The sequence below is a fragment of the Gymnoscopelus microlampas genome (genome assembly GCF_963454915.1).
Source record: "Gymnoscopelus microlampas genome assembly, chromosome: 8".
In the NCBI taxonomy this organism is placed as follows: domain Eukaryota; kingdom Metazoa; phylum Chordata; class Actinopteri; order Myctophiformes; family Myctophidae; genus Gymnoscopelus; species Gymnoscopelus microlampas.
Window position 1 is genome coordinate 48,161,342 of NC_139945.1, and position 26,276 is coordinate 48,187,617.

The 26,276-nt window shown below is 40.6% G+C and overlaps 1 protein-coding gene across 1 annotated transcript; it reads left to right on the plus strand.

Annotated features, from left to right (window-relative positions):
• The first annotated feature begins 301 nt into the window (after window positions 1-301).
• wsb1 (WD repeat and SOCS box containing 1) lies at window positions 302-17,210 on the plus strand. Its single transcript, XM_084065326.1, has 9 exons — window positions 302-684; window positions 2,329-2,497; window positions 4,083-4,366; window positions 7,057-7,188; window positions 8,007-8,107; window positions 11,351-11,523; window positions 11,998-12,111; window positions 13,027-13,134; window positions 14,487-17,210. Exons 1-9 carry the CDS (start codon window positions 645-647, stop codon window positions 14,647-14,649), a joined length of 1,284 nt encoding a protein of 427 aa, XP_083921452.1. The 5' UTR covers window positions 302-644; the 3' UTR covers window positions 14,650-17,210.
• Window positions 17,211-26,276: the final 9,066 nt, after the last annotated feature.

The window sequence follows — 26,276 nt, forward strand, 5'->3', positions numbered from 1 at the left end:
ATTGCCAATGTATATGTTTAAAGGGCGAAGGGCCCGCTTCTTTTAGGCTTGTTTGCTTGTTTCTCTCGCGAAACCTGGCATTACTGCGACCCTCCCTGTCGTACGACGAAGGCTTGTGTAATGTGTGTAGCTACGTAGCTACAAGGCCAGGGCCGGCATATATTATTATAACTGTATGGGGGCCGGGCTTATTTTTAACTCTATGGGGCCGGGCTACTACTAGGAGGAGGTGCTAGTCTCCATGGTAACTTTTATGACGTACAAAAGGAAGACCCCGCCCATCGTTGATAAACAGTAGAAGCCGTGCCACTCGAGGACATTTATTATTGGGGTCAAATTCACTACGGTAATTCCACACAATTATAACAACCACGTAAAGATATTTCTTTCGTTGCGTCGGGAGTATCGTTATTAATAGTAGTTAGTCAGACACCTGTCGTCAACGTCAACGACAACCACAACCAAACCGACAAGACAAGTATAGTAGTATAATAGGCATTTGTCTGATTTTCCCGTTGAGCTACGACGTGCGGAGGATCGCAGAGAACGACACAAAAAAAGTATCTGGCTTTTGTTCATTTCTTTTTTTGCCAAATACGTTACATTTTTTTGGATTTTTCTCTTAGTTCCCCGTCCTTCTTTAGATGGCCAGCTTCCCAGATTCTATAAACGAAAATGAAATAGGTAAGGTTTGAGTTATTATTATTTGTTCATATTTTTTGTTTGATTTGGAAGGAAGGGAGGTGGTTGTTGTTGTTGCTGCTGCTGCTGCAGTGAGCAGTCTGTGGGATTCATTGAATTGTGGTTTTATTATCATCATTTAACGCTGGGCTTTGTGTGCATATACCGTATTATGAGTGTAAAATTGTATTTCCTTTTATCCTTTTTTTTTGTCAATGAAAACGCCCGGGGTCTCATATTCTACCCTCCCCCCACATTTCCTATGTCTATTCCACCACCAGACCAGTGTTGTCACTGCAGTATGACTCATGGTGAGGGAAATCTCATTGTGGATTACAGCAGTGGTTCTCAAACTTTCTCATGTCAAGGACCCTCAAATTGACACTTAATAGCCCGTGGACCCCCGTTGAAGATATGCAAGGGACCCCCATAAGAGAAGACTTTTACGGCTCTAGCAGTGATTTTCAACCATTCTGATTTCAAGGACCCCCAGTTTGACATGCATAAAATCAATGTTAATGTAACTCTGACAGTATACAAATGGGTCAATTTGGTTCCATTTGTATACTGTCAGAGTTACAGATATAAGGGTCCATTTGGTTCCTCCTAACTATCTATCATTATCAATTCAATCAGACTACCAATTGTCCATGTCTTTTACCCATGTACCACTACTACTATTCCGAAAAAATAACATTTTGATGTGATGTTATAAGCAAGCAGTAATGTACACATATTGAAATAATAAGTTGTACTGTAGGCAAGATGTTAACAATATTGCAAGTTATCATCATCATCCGTCGACCCTAATGATCAATTTAACGGTTTAAGATTAATCTTAACCCGTTAAATTGATCATTAGGCTACTTAGGGACAAATTTAGATTAAGATCCAAAAGGCAGGGCAATTCAAAAGTAATCAAAAGTTGCATCATATTTTCGTTCATGAAGTCCAACATGCTACTAAGTCATTATAATTATAAACATACTGTAAATGGAAGGCTCATTGAGGATAAAGTTCCCCAGCCATGCCATTCTTTCTGCAGAGGCAGCATTTCTTCTTTCCTGTTATTCAAACATCGACAATGTTGTTGACTTTTTCTGGGATGTGGGTAGCACACCTTAGCTTTCAAATCCACTCATAGAATGTAAACGTGCTTTAGATTAGAACCAAACTTAAGAATATGTATTTAGGGCAGGCATACCTGTATGCAGGAATGATCTGATCTAGAAACATTGATTATTTAATTAGGACCCCCAATTTGATATGCATTATGCCTCACGGACCCTCATTTGATACGATTTGTCTCTCTGGGACTCTAATCTAAGAACTTTTCTTTTGTTGTCATTTGTCATAATCATCATTTGGTACAGAATTTCTTTCTGTGTGTACTAATATGTATAGAAATGGCCATGAAACTCTGATCGAAATAGCCTTTCTTGTACGTTTTCTATTCGTTATTTACTTGTACATGTAATAATTGTGAAGATTACTAGTATCTATCATTATTAAGCTAGGGACCCTCCTGGATTACCCCCAAGAACCCCTGGGGTTCCCCAGACCTCATGTTGAGAACATGTTGAGATGTAGAATTATGAAGTTGGTCTTTAGTAATCTACATGATCATGAACTGTATTTTTTGTCCAGGTACGGCTAAGTTCATCGGTGAACTCTTGGCACCTGTCGCTGCCTTCGACCAGAAGACTGGCCGAGAGACCTGGACTGTAGCCTTCGCACCCGATGGTTCCTACTTCGCTTGTTCTCAAGGGCATCGCATAGTGAAGCTCATTCCCTGGACAAAATGCCTGAAAGATTTGTAAGTAGGCCTACTTTCTTTACCCTCAAGTACCTACTGCAGTGACACAATCAAATCAATGGTGGTGTTGTTGTTTTTATACTGGTGTTTGAAGCAACCATGTCTTTTGTCCATAAATCAGACGGAGAATTCCAACAACTGTTGATATGTCAACTGCTGTCAACAGCTTGACAACACATTCATCCACTTCTTTTTTTTTTCTTCTTCTTTTTTTATACATGTTTTGTACATTGTATATTCTATTTGAGTAGCCTACAATTTATTAAGGTAATATTGACTCAGAACTAGAATTGAGTTTAACTGGCAGAGGCGGTAACAGAGAGGAAAGCAGACAGTGAATGAGAAACACATGTGCTAAAACGTGCTCATTTTCAGGTCCTGAGTACCTTTGAGAAGCAGAGGGCTCCATGCTCCTGTGGCCACGTCTCGCCTTTCTGCACCATAACAAAGGCTACAGCATGTTGCCAAAACCACTACTGTAGCCCACACATGAATGAAATTCCACTGTCATTCTGCCTTCATAAATGACTTGACTTGGTAATAGACGGAGGAAGTGGCTCAGTCAATCAGGATGATTACACAACGTCACTTTATTAAAAATGTGTCGTTAAGCTCCTCAAGAATTTTCTGCAAGATCATGGTCAATCTCCACCCAAAAGAGTAAGCACAATGAGCTGTGCTTCGTGCTGCCAAGGACACGTGGCTTAGTATTATCTGCGTTTTTTCTGCCTAACAGGATCTTTACTTTTTTAATTAATAGGGTCTTGTGACTCTCAGAGTAACAGTTTGAAATTGTCTGTGGAACAAGTGCTCGTTGTTCCCCAGCTTGTAGACTTTGGCTGGTTAGCTGCTTTAACACTGTAGTGGCAGAGAACAGAGGAGTGGATCATAGAGTAATATCTCTCTTTACACAATTTTGAACTTTCAGTTTCCTTACACAATCTTGCATTGTTTGGATTGGGTGGATTTGTCATTGCTGGGTACTGTGGCTATCTCAGTCCAGCCAGAGTTAGGAAATGTTTGTTTTGGCATTTTTAACTTGTTTGAGGATTCTCATGTGATGATAACTTGTGTGTAATAGTACATTGGATGACGCACTTTAAAACACACCTCATCCACGTTAATATGTAATAGTGGTTCATACCTCTCGTGTCGTGTCACACTGGGGGATTGCTCAATGTCTGACATGTATAGTTACATACTGTACTCTCTCGAATGTCTTCTGCATAGAATGACTCATGTTATCTAGGGGCGAACCGATAGCCAAGTGGTTAGGGCACATGGCACATGGGTGCAAAATGCACTGACCAGCGAGTCCCCGGTTCTAGTCTCAGCCGGCTGGACCATTAGCTGTATGTCATTCCCCTACTCTCTCTCTCTCCACATTTCCTGTCTCTCTCCACTATCAAATAAAGGCTAAATACTAAATAACTAAAGCACAAAACAAAACGGCTTGTCCTCTGTATACAGAATAAGTAAATGTTATATAATTTGCATAGAATGACTAAACTTCTCTTTACCCCCCCCCCCCCCCCACACACACACATGTACCTCCCTGCACCCCATCATCCCTTGCTCCATCCAGCTCTCAAGTTCACGGAGCGGAGGGCACCAACGGAGCGGGCCCGCGGCGTTTGTCACGCCAGAACGTCGACGGGGGAGAGGTGGTTCCTGTGCCGGGCGAGCTCCGCGAACACACCATTGACTGTGGTGACATCGTCTGGGGCATGGCCTTTGGCTCCTCAGTGCCAGAGAAGCAAAGCCGCTGTGTCAACATCGAGTGGCACCGGTTCAAGTTTGGCCAGCACCAATTGCTGCTGGCGACGGGTCTCAGCAACGGTCGCATCAAGATCTGGGACGTGTACACAGGTGAGGAGCATGACGTGAAGCCTAATTCTTATAATGGAAAAATATGAAAAAATATAAGTATTTAATTTACAGTATACTGCTTGTTATACTAATCTATCAACCATAAGACTGGTTGTGTGTAGGCTTTCAGGCCAAGGTGTGAGATTTCTAGCCAGCGGGTCTGACTGTAACAACACTTCTATTATTGTCTTTGTGGCCGGTGATTTTCGGCTTCAAATGGCGATAGCGCCCGAACGGTGGGTCGTACCAGGGACAGGGGATAGCTTGCTGGATCCGGGTTGGCGAGCCGTTTCCAACGGCGCCAGGCTCGAGTCACCACAGTCATAATCGATAATTTGTATATCAATTACGTTTTGTTTTTGTAATAAACATCTACTGTTGCATTCACTTTTCCACAACATATATATTATTTTCCCATAACATCCTTTCAAAGCTAACAAGTGTCTAACTTTAATTAACTTAAGTTGGAAACTATATTTATCAATACCAGTTTCCTCCTTTTTCTCAGGTAATTGAAAAATATGACACAATATGACATAAAACATAAATAAGGTTGTTTTGATATACTTGACAGTTTAGCCACGTTTCTCTGGTTGGAAAAAGTTTGCCTAATGTGATTGCACAACACAAGCCTCACGTTCCTGAGGCTTTGCTTGGTACCCAGATGGCGTCATAGTGAGTTATTCCTTCTGCAGTTATGTAAGTGTAACTAGTGCTTTTTTCTTTTTTTTACTATGAGTGAAATTAGGTCTTTCCACAGCCAGATAGCTCTCTGTCAGACACAAACTATGGCAATATTACTAGCTTCAGCCCTACTAGTTGATTGGTTGGTCGTTGAGTGATTTATGATGTTTACACTCCCTCCCCCTTGGCAGTTCATCCTGCTGATTACGTTGAACCTGCCCCCTAAGCTGATTGGCTCTCACATACACACCCCTGTCCCCTGATAGAAATATTTAAAATAAGTTTTGGTCTTTCGTTTTTCTTTCTTAATCATCCATAAAGTCTGTTATAACTTCTTTCTCAAAATGACATGTCTCTAAAACACTGCTTCTTTCAGTATGTAGGGGATTGTTTGAAGTAATGCTGAAAACTGTTAGGCCCTGTTTAGACTGGCAGCCAAATCCAGTCAAATCCGATTTATTTCTCAAATCCGATCTTTAGACCCGACTGTTCACACTGCATTAACAAGTGATCAGATTGGATCTGTCACAGATCTGTGTGTTCAGACTGATTTAAACGGCGTCAACCCAAAGTCGCCCTGCATCAACATATCTACTTTGGTCGCCGTGGTAACAACATAGGTGTCATGACTTGTTGACCTTGTTCCTATACATTCCTACAAGTTTAGCTTGTACTGAGGCATCCCCCCCAAAGTGCTAGGAGACATAGATTTTCTCCTTCTGTCCACTGAATGCTGCTCGCCATTTCTTCTGTGAAACTTATGCTGGGCAGGTTAGAGTGTTCAGACTGAGACGCATCTTTAGAAATCAGATTTGAAACCCTCTGAATGTGGCTCAAGTCGGATTTGTAAACATCTTTTTTCTGTTCAGACTTCATAAAACAAATCAGATTCCAATTGGGATATGGCATACATCTGATTTAGGCTAGATTTGGCTGCCAGTCTAAACGGGGCCTTAGTGTCCTCCTGGTATCAAGTGCTGAAAATGCTTGTGTGTTTGGCAGGAGAATGTAATCATTAGAAGGTGTGTGCTAGAGTGCTCATCCATCAGCCAAACACTTTGCTGTCCTGACACCAGCATTTTAATTGCTTAACAGCTAGTTTGTTTTCAAGGGGCAGTTCAGAGGGTTCTGCTGTCATCAGTGCTGGCTTCACTGTGAAATCGATCCAAGCAAATGGGTGTCATTGTAGCAACTTGTACATTGCTCTTTTAACCAGCCTGATGGTTGCAACAGCATTTGCCAATTAATACAGTTAGATCAAAAAAGTATTTCACGTCCTCAAACAAAAGAAATAACTGGACTAATCAATGATGTAAGATAATTAGAATTAATTGGGGAAATAATTAGCAGTTTGAACTGCATAGTGGCTCTATTTCCTTTCATCAAATTTGTATTCCTGAACAAGACAGGAATAAGTCAGAAGGCACTTCTCTACTGGCAATACATATTTGTTTAGATCTGACCATTTCTATAGTGTATGTTCATAGCTTTCACTGTTACAATGTCACTCTTCCTTGATTATGACTGTGTTAGAATTGAAGTTTTACATGACCTATAATGTATTGTTTTGTTTTTTTTCAGTGTTTTTTTTTTTTTAATAGCTTTGTTTGGCATTGCTATGTCAGTTTTAGTACACGCACTTGACTTTCCCTGTAATTCCCTTGGCTAAAGCTGTCTTTTGAAAAAGCTAAGTGGCAAATTACAGGCATTATGATATTACTTTCTCTGCAGATGTGGCAGATTCATTTAACCTGAGGGTGTTCTGTTACTAATCGTATTGCCTTATTGTCTTATTGTTATTGAATCTGGATTTTCCAGATTACTGTCGATAACATTTGTTCTTGCAGAATAGATCTTTGAATGTTCAGTCAAATGAAGAGCAGTTTACATTTTTTTCCACTGAGTGTTTTAACATTTTCACACACATCTGACCTCTCAAATTATTGCACTGTTCGCATTGGGTCATGATATCTGAATGAACCTGGTGTTTTGTCTCACCTTTGCAGGAAAGCTGTTGCTGAATTTGATGGACCACACTGACATAGTCAGAGACTTGACCTTTGCCCCAGATGGCAGCCTCGTTCTGGTCTCGGCATCAAGAGATAAGACCCTCCGTGTATGGGACCTCAAAGATGATGGTATGAAACTATTTGGATTGCACTAACAAAACCATCAAAAACTATCTAGCCGTGACCTAATTGAGTTCATAATGTTGAAACAAACAATCATGTCCTTCCTACTCTTGGTTACGGTAACCAAGGAGCTAGAAAAACATGTATGACACATACCACATACCCCCTCCCCCAAGCATTCCAAGATCATGTCAGCATTGTTCTTTGTTCCAGTGAGGGCCATGCATGGAGGAGTTGGCCCCTTGATAGAAAACGTGCATGGCTTTGGTCACTGTGTATGACCTAAATTCCCCTTAACCCATTTAGACCTGAGGCCGATTCTAAAAACGCCTTCTAAAACCTAACCATAGTTTTCTGAAAACGTTCAAATTCTTACAAAAAAAAAAAAAATTATGTTACTATATTATAGCAACAACTAATGAGACACAGAGGTGGCATCGGATTGAAAGGTATAACAACTTATAGGTAGCAACAGGTCTCAATGGGTTAAATTGGCCAGAACACTTGCACATTAATGGCTGATGAAGTCTCCAAAGACAACTGCAACATTCTGAAAGATGATTCGGTGATTCGTCATCTTAAACCTCAATATTTAGCAGCAAAATACATTTGGATTAGTTTCACTGATGCTCAAGTCAAAGTGACTCAAAGTGTTCTTGGAAATCCACAATAGTAACTGAGCTCAATCAAACGAAATGCCGTATTATCCACAGTCAAAAGTCTAATAATCACAGGAAGTAGTATGAAAATCTATTGTACCAGAATGTGGTCCAACATGCTATGAATGATGGCCTTTATACACTGCTGTTATTGCTGTATCTTAGGTAACATGGTTAAGGTGCTGCGGGGGCATCAGAACTGGGTCTACTGCAGTGCTTTCTCCCCCGACTCCTCCATCCTGTGCTCTGTGGGCGTTGGAAAAGCGGTATGTACACACGTTCCCCTCCTACTTCCTTTACTTTTTGGGGTGTCGGATTTGCTAGCTACTCTGTGTGCTATTGCTTGTGCCTAGATATGCTCAATGAACCAACCAATGAAAACACTGCCAATCGCCCACTTTTCCCAATCCCCACCTGTAATAGAATGTGCTCGGTGTCATGAGATGTTGTACTACCAGCCTCTTGATTATGTTTGGTTTGCAGTGGAATGAGGCTTTTTTAATATGAAATTTGCATGCAGAATGAGAAAACTGTTATGATTGTGGTATTTTAGTATATTAAAACAAACTTGATATCCCCTCAAAATTATCCAGCTAGTTCATAATGAACTTGTGTTTAGAAGCAGGGGAGAGTGAGACTTATTTCAAAGTACTCAGCCAAAAACAAAGAATCTGCAATTTGTATATAGAATCCAGTAATAGACTCTGGGAAGCGGGGTATACCATCATAGTTCAGATTACATTTTATGAGAGTCTATTGACCACAATATACATTTTCCATATCACATGTTTTGGGAGCCATGCCTTTATCACAACATGGTAGTAACCACAGGAAGACATTACTCAGAGTACTATGCTGTGTTAGGCTGTGTGTGTGCCTACAGTATGTGTCTTGCTTTCCCTGTCACAGGTGGTGGCAGAACTCTGTTTGTGAGTGGTTTTGAAGGGAGCGCCGCGCTGACATTGAGCAGCCGGTGCAGATCGGGAATGCACTGTGCCCGTTGGCCGTGCCCAGGGCCAACCTGGCACCTGACCCACAAGGTCTTTCCGCACGTAGGTGCTGCTCCGTGTCTGTCTACCTCTGCTGTCGCAGTTCCTCCTATTTATTGATTTATCATTTCAGTTGAAAGCAGTTAAAATGGCAATTAAAATCCTCTCCTTCCGTCCCTCCCCTGTCCTTCCATCTTCCCAACCAACCCCCCACTACCCTCACCTGTCCTTGTACCATCCTAGTGTTAGCACACAGTAGTTTCCATTCTATTCGTTCTTCTTTTTGTAGTATAAATGTCATTCTCTCCAAACCTAGCACTAAATGTAGCACCATTTTCCTATAAATAGTTTACGTTATTCAGCCAGCTGCTTGTAGGTCGTATTCACTCTAGGTCCGTATGTGTGCTAATGGTTAGTGTGAATTAGCAGCACACCCATACTCGGTCTGCCTGGTCAGCCCCTTTTTGTAATGGAGGTAGTTTTCAGGGCATAGATTTTTGTGGACATGAATAAGAAATGAAAGAGTTCTTTGTGCTTCGGCAGACTGCCTGTATCTATAAATAAATGTCTGCATTTGTACCATACAGTCTTCAAGCATTGCAAAAACAATGCTAGTGTCAAAAATCGGGCTTTAGAATGTCACTCTTGGCTCCAAATTGACAAAAGGGTAACTTTACCACCTCTAATCCTGTGGCTTTTTCAGTTTTCAAGATTAGCATTTGCATATTTTGTTTCCCATTTGAAAGCAATAGTGGAATGCATCTAAAAGGCTTCTTTTTTATCTCCTGCCCATCAAAGTTGTCCATGAAAAACTAGCAATCCAACGAAAACACAAGTTAAACAAAACTCTTTGATTCATTAAATGCTCATTAAAGAAAATGCCAGCTGGCAGAAGAAAGGAAAACTGTAGTTTGTGTTGGCCATTTTGCAGAAAATGTCCCAGTTGCTAGTAGCTGGGAGTCTTGATTAGAACCCGACCTATGCCATGGTTTAGGGTCTGATCCTGAATTCTTGGAAGCCTAGACGTCAGATAAAAAAAAAAAAAAATTGTACATTGAAATAGCTTATAAGCAAACAAATAAATAGAATAACTTCAAATTCAATTAAGTATATCAAACTTAAATATATTAAAAGAACATTTAATTTTAATTATACAATGAACAAGCAGACGAGTAAATATCAAATACACACATAAACTGAAATACATTTTAAGCCCTACTTTTCAAAAATAGTATAATAAGTAGAATAATGTGAACTTTTGAAAGATTCGCCTATAATAACATGACCAAAATAGGGATGCTAGGTTGAAAATGGTAAAAAAAAATACATCGACACATCATAATTACCAATACCGAACCAAAAAAGTTAAAGTATGGATTTAAAACACAAACAGATATATTGGTTGGGCTTTAGTCTTAGCGCCATTGAAGGGTGCACTACAGATGGATTGGAATTGCAGGCAGTCAACGTGAGCACTGGAACCTTTTCATTTCACACTGCAGTTAGAGGGGTAATGAGTAAACATTGACACGTGCATATCTCAAGTTAGTTAGCACCTTTGCTCATTTGCAATGTTTACAGTACTCAAAGCAACTAAAGAAATGCATTCTGTTTCCAGTAGCGTAGCAGCTGTTGGTTCTTTCAAGGTGTTCTTTTTTTTAAGTGTAAATATTGCAATTTCTATTTGCAACTACTCATTTTAATATATATATATATATTTTATCTGATTATGCATAATACAGATACAGAGCAAATACAGTATTAACATTCAAAACCATAGCTGAAGAACAAATGCATCTAGTGATTATAATTGTATACAGATGTGTGAGTGATTATAATTGTATACAGATGTGTGTGTGTGAGAGAGAGTGTGTGCTTTGCCAAAGGTATCAACCTTTTGGCCATCAAATGTTTGTTTTCTCTTGCAGTATCTCTCTTTGTAGGCTTCTGCCGGAGATGCAAGCCTATATAAACACAAGTGATCTAAAACTCTGAAAAGGGGAAACCAGTGGAGTAACATTATGTTACCATAAGTTACTACCCATTTTATTTTTCTATTTTTCTTGTAGAATTTTTGTTAAACATATTTATAATCTAAAAATATGTATACCATATTCAACTGTGTGCCTAGATAAAGATTATCTAAGATTGATGGTCTAAATGTTAATCATACTGTTGATTTAGTCAATGATACTCATAATTAACTGTTTTATGTGAACTGACTTGCATTTTGTGCCACATAGTCTTGCTGTTGGCGTAGCATATGCTCGGTTATGTTTTCTTGGCCTGGTTTTAGCTTAAACATACTTTTCAAATGACACTGAGTATAACTGCATAATTCTGTTTAATTCATGTATAATAAGTGTTTTTGCCTAATTTAAGATTTGTTATGTCATAAGTAAGAGTGTGTGTGTGTGTGTGTGTGTGTGTGTGTGTGTGTGTGTGTGTGTGTCTGTTAGTGTTTGTGTGCACGTGCGGAAACGTTCCGTAGGCTAAAACATGCATCTCTTCCCGTTGTAGGTGCTCTTGTGGAACATGGACAAGTACCACCTGATCCGGAAGTTGGAGGGCCACCACAACGACGTGGTGTCTTGTGAGTTCTCTCCTGACGGAGCCCTGTTAGCCACAGCCTCCTATGACACCCGCGTCATCGTGTGGGACCCCCACAAGGGCACCGTCCTGCTGGAGTTGGGGTAAGATATGTGCGCACATACCTGTAGAAGCAGCGCAGTGATAAGACTCACCCCACGCAAATAAGTATAAATCTAAAATAATATAAAGTGGAACCAAAAGTAACACTAAGAATGTTACCGCGTACATCCCATCGCTTTAACAAATGCATCTAATTGTGTGCAAGATAAGCGATGATGTCTTATCTGGCTAATAAGACAAGATAATCTGTCTAATATACTGTATTATTATTAAGCTAATTCTTATCTCTCATCTTACCTGTACCTAATCTGTGTTTCCTGATTACTGCTGTTGCTGCTACGACACCTGATGTTCCCCATGGGGATCAATATATCAGGTCTTTACACTGTATCTATCCATCTTTTGCTGTACTGATGTTACTAATTCAGAGGATTATCTGAATCCTTGTATGAAGTAGATGAGTAGATATTATATAAATTAAAAATAAACACATCTTTTCTTCATCTTTTCTGCAGTCATCTTTTCCCTCCTCCATCTCCAATTTTCGCCGGAGGTTCGAATGACCGCTGGGTGCGTTCGGTGAGCTTCAGTCAAGACGGCCTTCACATTGCTAGCGTCACCGATGACAGGTGAGGACTTGATTAGCGGCTGTGCTGCAGAAGTAACCTGGACTATATTGTTCAATCTTCTTCCTAATAACACGTGACTCGCTGTCCATGTTTGTGTTGGGGGTTACTTGCGATAAGTTGGCACTCACCAGGTTGTACATAAACACTGGAAAATCTGAGTTCACAGCACTGTGTTATGACCTTGTGAAGCAGTCATGAGTCTTAATGGGGTCTATGTGAGAGTAGAGAGAGCTGTTGTTGCACAGGGCACCGCTGGGATTGGTCACATGACCGCCGTGAGCTTGCCATTAATCACAGATGACGTTTGGGTTCCTGCTCTACAAAGATCCGCCTCTGCGTGCTGGTTGGCTGGTCAGCTAACTTGTTTATAAGAAATGGTCCACTAGGCCAGAGAGAGAAAGAGAGACAGAGAGAGAGAGCAGGCAAAACAAGATCTTCACAAAATGGAGGATGGAAAAAAAATTGATAACACTGCAGCCCCTCCCCCTGAAATACAGATGTGATGTGAAATAAACTCATTTTAACAATCAGAAGACAAACATGTTATGTATTGTATATTATTGGAATGTAGGAATCCTAGCCTTATTATTGTCATGTCAATCTAATTATGGTTTGGAAGATAATACGTTTGTTGCAAAGTAATGTTTTGGGCCTTTTTCCAGGTTTTTGCTAGTCAGGACAGAGTAGTGAGGCAAAGTTTAGTAGAGAGATGTAAAGAGACATGCAAAACATACCAAGAGCAGGACTCCCATCTCCTATGTTTTGGGAAAGAAAAGGGTGGTGCCTCTTAATGCGTGAGGATAAATCCTTCTATGTATGCACATGTTAGTTTCTCATATCTGCATCATTTCTTTGCAGTTGATTTTTGCAAACTGTACTATACATGAACTATACCTTTTACTCCCACCCCGCCAGACTGGTGCGTTTTTGGAACATTGAGGATAAAGCCCCTCAGGCCATCGCCTCCCTGACTAATGGGCTCTGCTGTGCCTTCTCCACTGACGGGGGTGTTCTCGCTGCAGGGTAAGACACACGCACACATTCTTTGTGATCCTCTAGAAGTCTAGATCTTGATGATTGTGCAAAGATCATTTCAAAGAGAAGATTGTGTGCACATCCCACGCCTGCATTTAGGCCAGGTGCTGGACATCAAGGGAAGAATCAAGGAAAAGAAGAAGGAAGTCTGCACACTGTTCTCAAGCTCCAATAAACTCACTTTTTATTTTTGCCACGTTTCGACCTTCTAGGTCTTCATCAGGCAAATTTGCCTGATGAAGACCTAGAAGGTCGAAACGTGGCAAAAATAAAAAGTGAGCAGACTTCCTCCTTCTTTTCCTTGTGCAAAGACCATTGCAATTATTTGCAGTTATGTAATAATTGAAAATGCCACACACACACACACACACACACACACACACACACACACACACACACACACACACACACACACACACACACACACACACACACACACACACACACACTTCTCTTCAGTGACAAGTAGATAAATAATTGGAATCACACCCATTAGTGATTTATTTTTTCTTGATAAAGAACTGGTTGTCCTAGTTCTACTTCTTGTCCCGAACCGAAGTCTGAACTACGCTTGGCTCTGGGGCATGAAGAAATCTTTCCGTTCAGAAATCCTATAGCTTTTTTGTAAAGTAAAAAAAAAGCTCTGTATCATTTGTTATTTATACTGCTCAAAGAAATGTAGGGAACACTTTGATCCCTTAATTATTTTGATTTTTTTCATGAACCGTGTACATAATGCTAAAGAAAACTGCTCAAAAGAATTAAGGGATCAAAGTGTTCCCTTGATTATTTTGAGCAGTACTTAGACTGGTGCCGGCACCGGCCTACTTGGGAATGATGCAAATCGGGAACGATGCAAGTTGGGAATGCATGCCCCACCCAGTTATGCGATACCCGTTGTACCGATCTGTCTGTGTCCTTTTATGCCCATATATGGACATTTCTTATCACCCAAGGGGTGTGGTATTGACTTCGGTACTCTACTCTTGGCACCTGCTTGAGGCAAAAGAGCAACAATAGACTTTGTTCTGAACCTTTGATGTCATTGACCTGAGACTTATATTTCACACTGTGAAAAGCGTGGTATAGAAGATGATATTCATGGAGATAACTTTGATACGTATATTTGTGTGGTTTTAACTGGTTACGAGTACTCTCACAGAAATGTCGCATAAGTGCGTCCCCCATTGGTTACACCCAAGACATAGGCTGTCGCTGTCCTATATCACATTATTGAGAGAAGTGTTTGCGTGAGAGACCCCAGTTAAGTTATACAGTGTAAAATGGTGTCTTACTATTGTTATATTGCAATACTGAACATTTCTGTATCTAAAACACAGGACTCGTGATGGCAGCGTGCTCTTCTGGGAGAGTCCACGTAGCATCTCTAGTCTGCAGCACCTGTGCCGCATGACCTTACGGCGCCTCATGTCCACGCAGCAGGTAGAGACGCTGGCCATCCCCACACCCCTAAGTGACTACCTGTCCTACAAGATCATCTAACCGCCTCTTCTCCAACCTACCCAACTACCTATCCGACCCATCTATACAACCCACCCAAAGCGCTGTGCAGCGCCTGCTGTCTACAACATGCTCGGAACCAATCTAATGAATCTTGCATCTTTTAAAGGAAAAGATGTCTAATTCACACATTACAATACCTCTCCTACACCAACTGCTATAGGCTACTTTTGGTATTTATTTATTGTTGGTAAGTGGGTGTACTGGACCCAGTGTCATGTCCAAAGTGCAGGCAGGGTGATGGAAGGAAGGGGTTTCCACGGCCTGCTGCCACCCATGTGCACCTATCACCTCAGTGCTGAATGCCACAGTTTCTTCCGCCAACTGCGTACTGAGACCAAAGACTTGGTCCAGCTGTAGGAAGTCTTGCTCCACAAAGAAACCGGCGCAAACTAGATGCTGATGACCTCTGTCTATTGCTTTTCCTCTTGACTTGAAATGGTTGCTGCACTTTTCTGAGAAAATGTGGAATGCTTGCAAACTGCACTTGCATTGGTTGCTTATTTTATTTTCTTATCGGTAGGCTACAGACGGCAGGCTTGAATGGACCGAGTGAGTTAAGGGCCCAATTCTGGTTCTAATCTCAAAAGGGTTGCCAATATTTTTTTTTATATATATACATTAACAGAGTTCTTTCCAGCTTTTGGCAGACCGTAACCGTTACGATTGGACAAGAAATATTTGCTTATTTATATAGCTTATTTATATTGTCATATTCAACAATCAATGCATCTACAACTAAAGTGTTTGTGCCCCAAAATCTCAGATTGGGGCTTTAATGTGTGTGTGTGTGTGTGTGTGTGTGTGTGTGTGTGTGTGTGTGTGTGTGTGTGTGTGTGTGTGTGTGTGTGTGTGTGTGTGTGTGTGTGTGTGTGTGTGTGTGTGTGTGTGTGTGTGTGTGTGTGTGTGTGTGTCCTGCTGCAAAGGGATCCTCAGGACCTTTCGGTGACTCGGGGCAAATGCCCTTCCCATGTGCCTGTTTAGGTTTACTTAGGTTTATTTTGCACATACAACAATAACAAACAAAAAAATACAGAGGAGGAGGAATACATTAGTACATTAGTAAAAAGGAGGGGGAAAAGGTGTAAAGGGGGAGCCAAAAAGAAAAGCCCCAGGGCCTTGTTGGATCCCCCCTGACAAAAGAAAGAGATTACAGACCAAATCTACCAACTCTAAACACTCATTGTCCCAACTCTACAGTGTGTTTAACACACTATTCTGCCTCATGGAGGCCATAGACAGACGGTAGTCTCCTGTTTCATATTTCAGTGACTTTAGAAAAGCACCTCAACAGTTGGTATGGTCTGTGTATTATAACCTGTTATAACCTGTATAAAAGTGTATAGATGTTTACTTTACATGTGATGTACATATATACATATACTGTATAATTATTCCACGTATATAAACATATCAAAGGTGTAGTAGGCTTTTCACTGCTGTTTGTGATCCATACAATACTTGTGTTAAACGTTTTCTTAAAGATAATCTCACTCTCAATGTGAAACTCTGTACATTAATGACTAAAGATGTCTTATTGCTAAGAGACCAGAATGCTGTCTGAATTCCTTGTCGAAGTCAGACTTGGACTGTGAAAGTGTGAATTGCAGTCTACCCTAAGACCTACATGTACACTGTATGTAGAAATTACTAGAGAAACAATGCTAGCAAGTAGCAACTCTCAACTAAGAAAGTATTTTGTTGGCAACCTTTGCCTCAGAATAACTTGTTTTTTCCTTTAAAAAAAAATATGGTGACCAATCAGTTTAATCCAGTTCGGCAGTAAAACGTCCTATGGCGATAAACATTTACTTGATGGTCTTTGAACTGGATTCTAGACTATTAAAATACCTCTTAAATACAAGATTTTCAGAGTAACCAACTTTACAGTGGTATTCATGGTTGTGAATTGCTTATAGTGTAAATGTCCTGTACGTTTCTGTAGGGTTAAGGTTGTATGCAGATGTTGATTGCCGATATAATTTGAATGTGTAGAAGACAGTGAACTATGGTATGCTTTTCAGTTTACGTGTGTAGTCTATCTGTAGCAGGTGGATGCACAGTGGCAGTCAATCATTGGTGGCAATAACTAACCCTCTGTCAAAGGCCTGAGCTGATGCCAAAGGATCCCTCATTGTGACTGTGTTCTCAGCAGTGATGCAGCAATCATTTCTCTCCTTTATGGCTGAAACTTGAAGTTTTGGTTTAGTGAATTTCTTTTTCTTTCTGTGCTAAAGCAAAGCCAATAGGCATGTAACAGGTTGAGTTAATATTAGGCATAAAAGGTTATTGCTGATACATGTAGCGTGTGTTATGAATGGGGCTGTAGTGATTGATTTAGTTTTTTCTACATGCAGTTCAGAGGTGTACAAAATGTTTTTGTAATCACCCTGTTGTGACAGTACAGTGCTGCCTCAGTGAAATGCAGTATGAAGCAATGAATATATCAAAAGTCAAATGAATGTACAGTTATTTTTTTGTTTCTGTATGTATTTTTGCATTTATACTGTAGTTTCAATAAAGGCTTTTCGAAAAGACAAGAACGTGTTTCTTGACTTATTGTTTAAAGAAATATTAAGTGTTTTAAGACAGGATGGTGTAATGAGATGATAAGAATAGGCATTTGAATCATGACCATGTCTGGACTGATGATTGTGGTCAGTGCACAAAATGACTGCCGGCAAACCACCCATTACTGCGTTCTATACACTGGATTTTATTTTGGCAATACCACTTTGTCATTACTTGTGAATGCTGCTTTATCTTGTACATGCTGTCAGGGTGGAGCTTTGTTTGTTGTTTGTTGCTCTATAGCTACTGTACAGTATACACTAAAGGTTATTTCAGATTATTTTAAAAACAGTTCTTTATCTTTGGCTGTACAGGAGGTGAATATCCCTGCTGGCTTTTGATTGTTCAACCCACTTTAATGAGTCCAAATGGCAAAATGTTGAGGCAAGACCACTGCATTTACTAAACCTAACTATTTAATGTTCAAATAGATCTCAATTGAACATTCTTACAAAGAAAATGCTGTTGTTATGACTAAAAACATGAAATGGTTATCAGTAATGAGAGCAAATTACACAGCATTGAATTAACATTGTGCCTCTAGACACTACTGCATTGTTCACTGACTATCTCTCGCATGCAAAAAGTTGTTTTGTCAGACCCCATCTAACAATAATATATTAGACCAAAATATGAGCCTACAATGGCCTCTCAGTAGCTGAGGGCAGAGTTCTAACCGCTTACTGACCAGAGTCCAGCCACCCCCGCCTCTGCTTTCCCAGCTGTGGTAACTCCCACGGCAGGGGTCCCAGACCCAAACACTATTCTGACACTCTTGATATAGAGAGTCGAATGACCAGTGGAGTGACAGATTTCTAAACGATACTGGAGTGTTCTTCTGGTTAGGAAATGATACAGCAAATAGAAAAAATGCTCATTGTAATGCAAAATTTTACAAAACATGGTTAAGATCACATCAACCCTCTAATCATGTCTGTCATTTGTATGAACACAGAAATAATTTCCTTAAAGATCCTCCCTCCTCCTTTTCCAATGGAAATGTACCAGCACAGTCTTGCACAGTGTGAAAGGTGTCCTGGTCTCACACTGGCTGGTTTATTATTGACTTGGACCCTACATGAGGTTAGACATTAGTGTTTTTGGTGTTTTTTGTTCAAGAGGACCGCAATGGAAATAATTTATTGTGTTTTCATCCTCGGTGATGCATTGACTGTATGTCTGAAAGTGCTCTCTTGCGACCAAATAAAATCAATCAATCAATCAATCAATCAATCAAGTGTGTCTCTGAAACTGTGTAAAGTAGAAAGGAGATTTAAGAAACGTTCAGATTATGAGTATGAGTTAACCCTTGATAGCCCACACGCACACACACGCACGCACACACACACACACACACACACACACACACACACACACACGCGCACACACACACACACACACACACGCACACACACACACACACACACACACACACACACACACACACACACACACACACACACACACACACACACACACACACACACACACACACACACACACACACACACACACACACACACACACACACACACACACACACACACACACACACACACACACACACTGAACACAGCACACCAGGCACTTTACAGTACATGAGGCTCAACTGTTGAGCACCCCCCCTGGCTGTTTGGTGAGCTTATGTGTAAACGATCTACATCCCAGGGTCGGAGTGGTGGTGGGGTTGTGAGGGGGAGGGAGGGTGGAGGTAGCGATGAGAGGGTTTTCCGAACCCGATTTTAGTGGTGGCATGACCTAAGCAAGGGGTTTTAAATAGTTCATGTGATTAGTGAGCAGGCAAAATAGTCTCTAACACAGGGGGAGGGAGTCCTTATGTTTACTGATTAACAAGTGATATCAACCCTACCCTACCCTCATTTAATCTAATCTAATCTGCTGTTATTCCCCAAGCTTCTAAAGGATTCTTTATTCAGGACAGGGATACTCCCATAAAAGGCATCACCACCCCCTGTTCTTGGCATGTTGATAGAGCCAAATGTGTTTGTTTATTATAATGATACTATATACAGGCTATATACTGTTAATGTTTATTATTATTCCTTCCACCATCATCTGTCCTCTTGGCAATGTCATCATGTTTGATAGAACTTTGTTATTCAGTAGGAGAAGTCTACATTTATGTGCAGATTAGATTTAAACCATAATACTGAACTGAATCCACATTATTCCCACGGTTTGAGACAGATCAGTATTTGTGAACACTAGCAAGTCTTTTCTAAACCCAGTCCCCAGTGAACACAAACCAGTGATTTAATCTGCATGTAGCTCATAAAGACACTGGTTTTTAAGTCTTAATTTGTTCTGCCTGGTTGAATAAAGACTAATACGAATACAAATATTAGGCAAGCGACACAGTGTTAAGCATAGGCCTAAATTTGATAACAGTGTTTACTCTTATAAATGTATCAGGCTTTTACACATAATCTGTATCTGTTTATTCATGATAAACACCACAGGTTTATTTTTTGCAGTAATTTGCTCAAAATGAATCTAACAATGCCAGTCCCTGCAGCATACTATCGTCATGTCCAGGGGGTGTACATGTACATCAAGTTGCCTTACTTCACTCACAGAAACAGGAGATAGGCTTCTGCCCCACTTTTATTGTGGCATAAAGAAAAAACAATCTAACAAACAAACACTGAAAAACAGAGAGCAAAAGACAAACAATCACAGTATTATATAGTTATATAAATGTATTAATAATACATCTGAGTGTTTACATACAGTATACATAATATATGACTACCCACCCAACCAACCTCCAACCTGCAGGTTGGAGAACAGCCAGATGGATTAACAGTTCAATAACTCGCCTTGGGATATTGTAAAAGGTGATGTGAGATAGAGGGATTCCATAAAACAAGTGAAATCCAGTGTCGCTTAAACAGCAACATGGACATGTCTCACTTTGCCTTGAATGGGGTACTGTGTGCTCTCAGATAGCACACATTCCAAAGCTACAGTACACTCCCACCTTCTGCCCTTTAAATCATTCAGATCATCCAGATATCTAGGGGCAGGCAGTTCAGCACTTTCTTTTTATTCTTACTGATTTTATCACCATCTTTCAAATGGATTGATTAATGTCTTGCTTGAATTGATCTGTTAATAAGTGACAGACATGACAGATAAATGACAACAAAATAGAAATTGTGCTCATTAAAGCACATACTGTACAGTAGCCTACATCAATGTGTCAGTTTGTCTGTAAGGTGTGGTGGTGCTTCTTTTGGCCTATATAACTTCATGATGCATTAGTCTACATCACTCAGTGGCCTCTGAAGGTTGACAACAAAACAATGTGAGCAGTTAATCAGTTCCTTCACCCATGATGAACCTTTTTTCAAGGTTTACAAGTTGCTTTATAGGGTAAAAACTATAAACAACAGGAAGCATAATTGTTTAAACAAAACGAAAAGCACCACCATTAAAACAGTAAATAAAATAAAGCGAGAAAACATAAAAAGCAATAGAATATAAAACACAGTAATAAACATAACAATAAAACAAATGGTGTAGTAAAAGTAAGATAGAAGGATCACAGAAAGGCCATATAAAAGTGCATTTTAAAAGAAACTATATTTAGCCATCCTAATCTCTTCTGGATGGTTGTTCCAAAGTGGGCACTGATTTAAAATGCTCTTGTCACCCTTTTTTAATCTGGATTTAGGAACCACCAGGAGGGCAGCATTTGAGGGCCTCAGGGCAGGGCCCGTGATGGTACATGAGGAGATAAAAGATCAGACATAGCTTTGGGCAAAACCATTGCAGGCTTTAAAGGTGAAAGGATAGGCGTAATATTCTCTCATTTTCTGGTACCTGTTAAAGTCCTGGCAGCTGCATTTTTTATTAATTTTTGAGAGGAGCGAGATTTTGCTTCAGAGGTTTTTGTTAGACATAAATGGCTTGAAGGACAACTTCACCCATTTTCAACCTATCTTCATATAACTGGTCCTCACTAATGCTCATTATAAGATGGTACCATTTGTGTCTACTCTGTCTGCGTCTCAGTCTCAAAGGAGGGCTGTGGACAGTTCAGAAATCCGATGGGAAATCCAAGAAAAACTGAAACTGCAGGCTTTCTATTCCTGGTAAGTCTGCATGCTATAATGGAAGCCATTGTTCTCACGTTAATAAAAAGAAAGAATAGACATTTTAAATGTAAAAACCTGCCTATGAGACACAGACAGAGTAGGGAATTTTTCATTGTATTTTATCATGAGCATTAGGCCTCATGTTTCCTCAGACCCATGTCATCCCAAATTAGACACTTTATTTATGAACATTCTCGAGACAGCTCTTAAGAAAGTCCACTGAAATTATTGAGGTCGCAGCTGAGGTAAACCTGGGTATTGTCTGCATAAAAGGTTTAACTGATGTGTGTGTGTGTGTGTGTGTGTGTGTGTGTGTGTGTGTGTGTGTGTGTGTGTGTGTGTGTGTGTGTGTGTGTGTGTGTGTGTGTGTGTGTGTGTGTGTGTGATCTTATGAGATGTCCAAAGGCAGTATGTAAATGAACAATATCGGGCCAAGCACTGAACATGTGATTTTATGACTCAAACCATTTAAGGGGCCACATGCCACTGATGCCCATCCATTGCTTTAAATGGGACAAGAGGATGGTGCGATCAGCTGTGTCAAATGCTGCACTGAGATCTTGGACTAAAATGGAGGGTCATCCAGCATCATCAGCAGCAAGTCATCCATCCATCCATCCATCTTCAACCGCTTATCCGGAGTCGGGTCGCGAGGGCAACAGTTCCATTAGAGAGCTCCAGTCTTCCCTCTCCTGAGCAACATTAGCCACTTCCTCCTGGGGGATCCCGAGGCATCCCCTGGCCAGTGTGGAGATGTGATCCCCCATCTGGTCCTTGGTCTGCCCCGGGGTCTCTTCCCAGTGGGACGTGCAGCGAGGACCTCCCTAGTAGGGAGACGCTCGGGAGGCATCCGTACTAGATGCCCGAACCACCTATGCTGGCTCCTTTCCAAGCGAAGGAGCAGCGGCTCTACTCCGAGTCTCTCTCGTGTGACTGAACTTCTCTCCCTATCATAAGCTAGATGCCAGCCACCCGTCTGAGAAAACTCATTTCGGCCTCTCAGCTCTCTTTTCGTCACCACAGTGCGGTACAGCGACTGCAATACCGCTCCTGCTGCTCCGATTCTCCGGCTGATCTCCTGCTCCATCCTCCCCGCACTCGTGAACAAGAACCCGAGATACTTAAACTCCTTCACCTGCGGCAAAGTCCATCGGTTTCCTGCTGAGAACCATGGCCTCGGATTTGAAGATGCTGATCCTCATCCCAGCCGCCTCACACTCGAATGCGAACCGATCCAGTCAGCAAGTCATTCATGACCTTAAAACTGTGGTGAACTCTGAAAGCTGACTGAAAATATTAAGACATATAGTCATTCATAAAGGCTAAAAGTTGAATTGCAGCAATCTTCTCCAGGACCTTGGCAAAAGAAAAGTATGTTTTGAGATAGGTCTAAAAATTGGTGAAATATTTTTCTGGGTGTCTTTAACAGAGCATAAAAAAATCACACCCTGTGTGAAGGAAGCGGTGCCTTTGATGAGCCCCGCATTGATGTTGTCATCAATATTTGTTTATAGCCCAGCCAATAAGAATGTCCGGGTGTCCGGACACCCGGACACCCTAAAAAGAGTGAGGCACAGTATTGTTGCTGAGGGAACATAAGGCTGAGGGAATATATAGACTTTTGCAGCTTGAAAGACTGCAGTGAACTGTTTGATTATTGATAGGACTTATGTAAGTATTAAGTAACATAAATTTGAGGAATGTTGCTTTGAAAAACAACACGTGGGAGAAAGGGCGGAGTTATCTGACAGTAAACGAATAAAGGAAGTACAGATTGTACCCCCCTTTTTCCTGCCATATCCCCCTGCTGTGTATGATTCATTTCCTCCTTTTGTCAAAACATCTCCTTTGCTTTATTCATGAAAGGAACGCACGCACGCACGCACGCACGCACGCACGCACGCACGCACGCACGCACGCACACACACACACACACACACACACACACACACACACACACACACACACACACACACACACACACACACACACACACACACACACACACACACAATAAAATCTATCTAATCTTTAAATGGGATAACACCAAATTATCCCTCTGAACTATTACAACCACATGTCCCATCAAGATCACTCATGTCCACTGAACAGTTGCTTCTGGTTGTGCTGAAGGTTGAAGCACATGGGATAAGTAGGCCTATCACATCTTTGCAGTTGCAGCCCCCGGCCCCAACTATGGAATAAGTTGCTGCTATGCCTGTTTTTAAACGTCATCTAAAACGCATCTCTTTTTCATGACCATTAACGTAACATTCATTAATTAGACCTATATTTGAAAATTCATTGCCTGGGCTTAGGACCTTCTGTTTCCCAGGCATCGCAGTTGCGGCCACTTCCGGGTTCCACTGCAAAATACTCAATGCATTTTTCCCATTGACATTTCCAAAAATATTTATATCAATTAATTTAAGCCTAGAATCAAGCCATCCAAGGTCCTGGTGAATCATGATTAAACGTTTTTTTCTGTGATTTATTTTATTTTATATTTAATTATATGATATACTATATTTAATAAATACCCTTTGTTTTGCCGTTTTCAAAAAAGTTTTTTCACAGAATCAAACGTTTTATGGTCATGATTCACCAGGAGGCCCTAGAGGATGTGGTGAAACATGTTTTTCCTAAAGACTAAACAGAGTGAGTGACAGTTGGGCGTGCTTATGAACTCAAGAATCTCTCTGCTGCAATGTGAGGTTTAACATTAAAGCAGGGGTCTTCAACTAAACGTTTTTCAGGCCAAGGACCCCTTAGCTGATAGAGAGATGAAGCAGGGACCCCCACTAAATATAAACTACGTATACAATTGTGTTGCAGATTAAACTTTTGCGTAATTTTATATATAACTTCATTGACTATCATCAGTGTTGTGTACATTTATGTTTTTGTGTTTATTTCAGACATTTAACCCCCCATTACTTGGCAAACTTGACCTTTGGCTCTGTACTTGGTTTGCTCCTTTTTCCCTGTACCAAACCTCTTTGCTGAAAATAGCAGATCTACAAGCTCACAACGCCTCCCACTGCTTATGTTCCTCAGAATATGTTTGCTGGGGTTTAATTAATGTAGGAAAAAATAGATAACTAACCTGTAATAGCTCTGAGGACCCCCTAGGGGTCCCGAACCCCCTGTTGAAGACCCCTGCATTAAAGGATACACAGTGTTTACTTTCCCCCCACCGACACACTCTTGACATTACAACAACACTCACGCAACTCTATGTTGCTTCACTTACACAAGTCGGGCAGTAAGTGGCAGTGTGGTCTAACGTCACACAAGCAGCATGAACCAAATCTACAAAGTAACTAGTAACTAAAGTTGTCAAATAATAGGCTCTATTCACAGCAGCCATATTATGAAGACATTCACAGGTGTTACTAATGATACTAATGAAGGGCCTATAGGCTCTGTTCCATTCTGGTCAAACAGAGTCAGGGTGCTGATATTGTGCATGTTGGCTCACTGGAAACACAAACACTCTGTTACACCAGTGGGTCTACAGTATTGGGGTCCAGGGACTCTCATGGCCTTCCAAATGGCCCATTGCAGGTAGTTATGGGGGTCGTGGAAACCACTGTGCTACACTAAATGGAACAGAGCCTTCATTAGTATCATTGGTAACACCTGTGAATGAAGTGATAATATGGCTGCTGTGCATAGAGCCTATTATAGTGGAGTAAAAAATACAATATTTGCCTCTGAGATGTAGTGGAGTAGAAGTAAAAGTACTGAAAACTCCAGTAAAGTAAAAAAAAACAAACTCAAAATTGTACTTAAGTACAGTACTTGAGTAAATGTACTCAGTTACTTTCCACCACTGTATGAACTGAAGAATCTGTCATTCTGTCTGCTGCAATGTGAGGTAAGGTTTAACATGAAAGGATACAGTGTTCCCCCCTATCGACACACTCTTGACATTACAACACTCACTCTACGCCATTGCTTCACTTACACAAGTCGGACAGTAGGTGGCAGTGTGGTCTAACGTGACACAAGCAGCAGGAATTTAGGAAGCGTACACCTGTCTATGGCGTATACCACACTACACTGGTGTAAAGTAACTAACCAGTAGCCTACATTTACTCAAATTTTGAGGTATTTTTTTACTTTACTGGAGTACTTCCAATTTTCTGTACATTTACTTCTACTCCACTACATCTCAGAGGCAAATATTATACCTTTACTCCACAATTATTTGAAAACTTTAGTTACCAGTTACTTAGATTGTAGATTTTGATTATTATTACAAACACACATTAACCGCTTCAGCCCTATATATATTTCGCCCATTTGAAAATAGCAGATCTACAAGCTCACAATGCATCGCCATGCAACACATTAGCTTGTAGATCTGCTATTTTCAAAAGATTTGCATAGATTTGAAAACTTGTGAAATGGGACATTCTGCATAATGAGTACTTTCTACTTTTGGTACTTTAAGTACATTTTGATGCCAATACTTTTGTCACTGACTCTCATGACACACTGACACTCAGGTCACCACAATGGAAATAAGCTCTCATACTTTAATGTGTGTTATCCATTTGACAGATGTGTCCAAATACTATGTTCATGCATTTTTTTCAATAATAACAAATCAATCAATTAATCAATCAATCAATGTCCAAACCTTTATCACATGAGAGACGCACAGAGTTGCAATGTGTAGCATGATGCATCAACAAGGTACCATGCATGAGAACCTGGTAATAAGGTACTACTATATAAGTATGGCTGTATCTGGCTGGGAATGTCAAAGCCACTGTATATCACTACACGTACTGTTCATACAGGTTGCAACATTGAGGCCAAATGTAGCCTATTAAATAATCATAATTTGAATATACTGTGTCTTAAATTACAGCACATGGAGAAATAGCACAGCCCACTAGATACGAG

What these genes read in the sequence shown, in the direction of transcription:
- wsb1 (XM_084065326.1), top strand. Translation starts at nt 645, where the DNA reads ATGGCCAGCTTCCCAGATTCTATAAACGAAAATGAAATAG. An exon ending in ATGGGACCTCAAAGATGATG is followed by an intron (nt 7,189 to 8,006) that starts GTATGAAACTAT and finishes GCTGTATCTTAG; the next exon opens with GTAACATGGTTAAGGTGCTG. An exon ending in ACCGTCCTGCTGGAGTTGGG is followed by an intron (nt 11,524 to 11,997) that starts GTAAGATATGTG and finishes TCTTTTCTGCAG; the next exon opens with TCATCTTTTCCCTCCTCCAT.